General features: G+C 43.8%; 1 protein-coding gene across 1 annotated transcript; it reads right to left on the bottom strand.

Moving 5' to 3' along the window:
* Positions 1–312: 312 nt before the first annotated feature.
* Positions 313–3302, bottom strand: LOC123050722 (uncharacterized). Its single transcript, XM_044473474.1, has 5 exons — positions 3041–3302; positions 2621–2790; positions 1527–2333; positions 1287–1439; positions 313–768 (listed from the first exon to the last, which is right to left on the bottom strand). Exons 1-5 carry the CDS (start codon positions 3126–3128, stop codon positions 622–624), a joined length of 1365 nt encoding a protein of 454 aa, XP_044329409.1. The 5' UTR covers positions 3129–3302; the 3' UTR covers positions 313–621.
* Positions 3303–3528: the final 226 nt, after the last annotated feature.

Below are 3528 nucleotides of genomic sequence, written 5' to 3'. Positions count from 1 at the left end.
CAAATCAGGTAGATGAACAGAACAATGCGGTCGTGGCTTTTGCCCAGAAACGCTTGTGAACAATGTGTTTTGCCACACGATGTCTGCAGAGAACACATGTGACCAATATCATGGGCTCCAGTTAATTGCCTACAATTTAACTAAATTGTTTTCGAGCAACATCCGGTATCATACCACTTCGTTCAATGATTTGCTATTTTTAAGAAAATGTGCAACAAGCAGGGTATGAGTAATAACTGATATTTCAATATCAGCAACAGCTGGACTATGTTGAGACATGTCAGTCAAAATAAATAAAAACCAAAACCAACAGATAACAAGCAGAGTAACTTTATTTAGCAACACTTCTATTGTAGGTAATATTACAGACGAACTACATCAATTTAACAATGACCAGTTCTAGTAATTTAAGGAAACAATAACCCAGCAACAAAATCTATAACCGAATATAATTAGCATAACACCTAATGTTCAACACCATGATCGACCACACAAAGCTTCAGAAACTCAGGAGACAGACTTGCACTTAGTTTAGTTTCCAACTGCAGAGTGCTCTATGCATGACATTTGGCATTACCATGTCCCCGTGACAGTCCTTGCACTCCCAGAACAGGGACAGGTTTAAATCAACCAGGCCCTGAGGATATGACACGCTAGCTTAATCAGACTCTTATTCAATGGGGACACGCCGCCGCCACTCATGTCCAACATCCACGATCTTGAGGGATCTCCGAAAACTAAGGCATGCTGCATGAGTTCATCAGATACCTAGAGATGAAAAGACACCATTCAGTTAATAACTCCACCATAACCAAAAAGTCACTTTGGAACCCGGGTGCATTGGAGCCCTATTTTTTGAACTGTGCCAAAATGCTATTTTGAAGTTTCAAAAAATTCTGAAAACAAATCAACATGTTTATATGAATGTATGTTACACATGTGTAAATTTTGATGCTGAAATAAGTAACCATGTGAGTTACACAAAAATGACAAAGTCATGATTTTGGAAAGATGAACAGTGCACGTATTATTCACTATCTGAAAATCACTATTTTATTTTTATTTTTGTATAGGTTGCATATTTACTTATTTCATCACCAAACTTTACACATGTGTAATATACATTCATATGATCACGCAGAATTTTTTTCGGAATTTTTTGAAACCTTAAATGTGATTTTCAAAGTATTTAAAATAAAGTCCTCCAATACACCCGGGTTTCAAAAATCCACTCTCCACCATAACTAACTACTAGTAACATATTTGCAGAACAATAAGCAACTTACACGTGAGATGAAAGTCTCCAACGTAAGAGAAGCACCAAGGATAGAAAACATAGACTGACAATCAAAGCTCAGGCAAAAGGCCATTTCTCCAAGACAGATGATCATAGATTTCAGGTCGGTGAGTTTGCTAGACACAATTGGTGAATTGACCACCTGCACAATGATGCCAGATTAATCACATTCCAAGTATTAACTCATGTAATCCCATTATGTAAGCACACCACCAGTTTTAGAGCATACCTCCCTGCTTGGCATGCTGGACGCCAGCTCTGCTCGAGTGTCACAACCAAATACGGTGCTCCTCATGTATAAGCTCTTCACTTGCAATGCTTTTCCAAGTGAGACTTGTACCTTGAGGTCACCTTTAAACTGAAAGCTGGAGAGATTTGGAGCTTTGCTCTCTATCATTCGCATGCTGCAATCTTCCACCTTCACGTGCCTTAGATGCTGAAGGTGACATGGTATCTTCAAGCAGTTTACCTTACTGCAATACCTAAGTGAAAGCCACTCTAAAGCTGAAGAACTAGAAAGAAGGCAGCATAGCTCATCCCCTGGAATACGCACCATAAACAGCTCTAATTTGGTCAAGCTTCTCAAACAACCAAGCAAGGCTATAGGATGAAAAGAACAATTGGTAAGGCAAAGACACCGAAGCGAGTCCCCCCTCCCATTTGATAAAACCGTGCATGGAAACTCGTATTTGGATTTGTTGTTTATAGGCATACTAAGGGTGAGTTCTTCAATCCCTGGTGTAACTGCCTTCTCAAGCCATTTGTCAACGTAACCACAGTTCTTCGCATTGTAATTTGGAACCAACCAAAGGTTGAGTTTTCTCACGCCAGTTCCTGAGTGGTTTCTCAGAATATGGTCAATTTTTCTTCTAAAATCTCTAGCTGTTTCCTTATCACCTTGACCCAAGCCAAATGATTCCCTACTAAGAACGAGGTTGGAACGGCATCTCCAGGAAGACAGGAAGGACTGAGACACACAGGCAGCTCTGGCAGCATCTTTCAGTGGCATCAAGGAATGTATATGATGCCAGATGTCCTGCAAGCACAAGCATGAGGGGAAGTTAAACATGAGCAATGTAAGATACACGCGCATGGTTGCACGAAGTGCACCAATGTTGCAGAGATGTACACCATGTGCTGGATCAAAGGTTAGGTATATCAAGCATCTTTTCCAAAGTGTCGGCGATGGTGTTTGCTAAGAAAGGAAGACGCCATTGTTGCCTGGTATGTTGCTACTTTATTTAGGCAAGTGATAGTGTTTGTTCTTTGCAAAAAGAAAGTGAAACTGCATTTATCAACTAGTAACTCCATCTTACGACGTACCTCGGGAAGATATGGCTCTGAACACTGCTCTGTCTGAGTGGTATCGCCTTGTTGGCAGGGTGAGGCCCCTGTCTTTGTCTGGCCATTTGCATCGTCAGTTGACGAACAATTTTGCCGGCAGTGCGAGACCTTCATTCTCTTAACCCTTGAAGAAGCAGCAACCAATCCATCTGCAAGCGTGATTTTAGTTAGTTAATTATGGCTAATATGGACACAGAGTAGACTTGAACGCAGAAACATGTAATCTAATCGTATGAAGAGCAACAGAGCATCTCGCTGAGCTCCTGACCGTTGTAATAAGCCGGGTTCTAAGCTAGGGCGGACACGGCCGGCGGCGGCCATGTCTGAGTGGTGCGCTGCGTGCTGTGGAGGTGCGCTGGTGCATGAGAGGGAAGGGAGGAAGGAGAGAGGAGAGCTTGCCATTGCGGATGTCGGGGCCGTGCTCCTCCTGTCCTCCACACCTCGGCCCTGCCTCCGGCGAGCACGGAAGCTTCGTCCCCCGCATCATCCAACTTCAACTTGGTAGTCGACACCGAGGAGGAGTGGAGGAAGTGGTCGATGGCGGCGGCTGGTGGCTGCTGAGACGAGCGGCGGCGGCGGCGGCGAGGAGCCTGGAGAGAACGAGAGGCTGAGGACGCGTACTGGGCTGGTCGGTCCGAATATGGCAGATCGGACCGGCCTTTCTTCCTAGCGGGCCTGGCTCGGTAGGTCCAGCCTATTGCTACCTTATAGACTAGAAAAAGTTTGGTCCACGGCCATCACACTGGATACCGCCTCCGGCTCTTCTCAAATAATAATAATAATAATAATAATAATAATAATAATGTCCCCAGTGACACGGTGTGCAACGGCTGTTCGGCCCATCTGTTTAAACTATCAAAAATCCCTGAAGTTCAGAAATGGACCTG

The sequence above is a fragment of the Triticum aestivum genome, chromosome 2D (genome assembly GCF_018294505.1).
Source record: "Triticum aestivum cultivar Chinese Spring chromosome 2D, IWGSC CS RefSeq v2.1, whole genome shotgun sequence".
Lineage (NCBI taxonomy): Eukaryota > Viridiplantae > Streptophyta > Magnoliopsida > Poales > Poaceae > Triticum > Triticum aestivum.
This window is presented reverse-complemented; position numbering and strand designations above follow the sequence as displayed.

Bases quoted from the DNA above. Each gene is read 5' to 3' on its own strand.
- LOC123050722 (XM_044473474.1), bottom strand. From the start codon at position 3,128: ATGATGCGGGGGACGAAGCTTCCGTGCTCGCCGGAGGCAGGGCCGAGG. The intron at 2,791-3,040 runs GCAAGCTCTCCT...TCACGCTTGCAG, and splicing joins CGGCCCCGACATCCGCAATG to ATGGATTGGTTGCTGCTTCT. The intron at 1,440-1,526 runs GTATGCTCTAAA...ATCATTGTGCAG, and splicing joins CCAGCATGCCAAGCAGGGAG to GTGGTCAATTCACCAATTGT.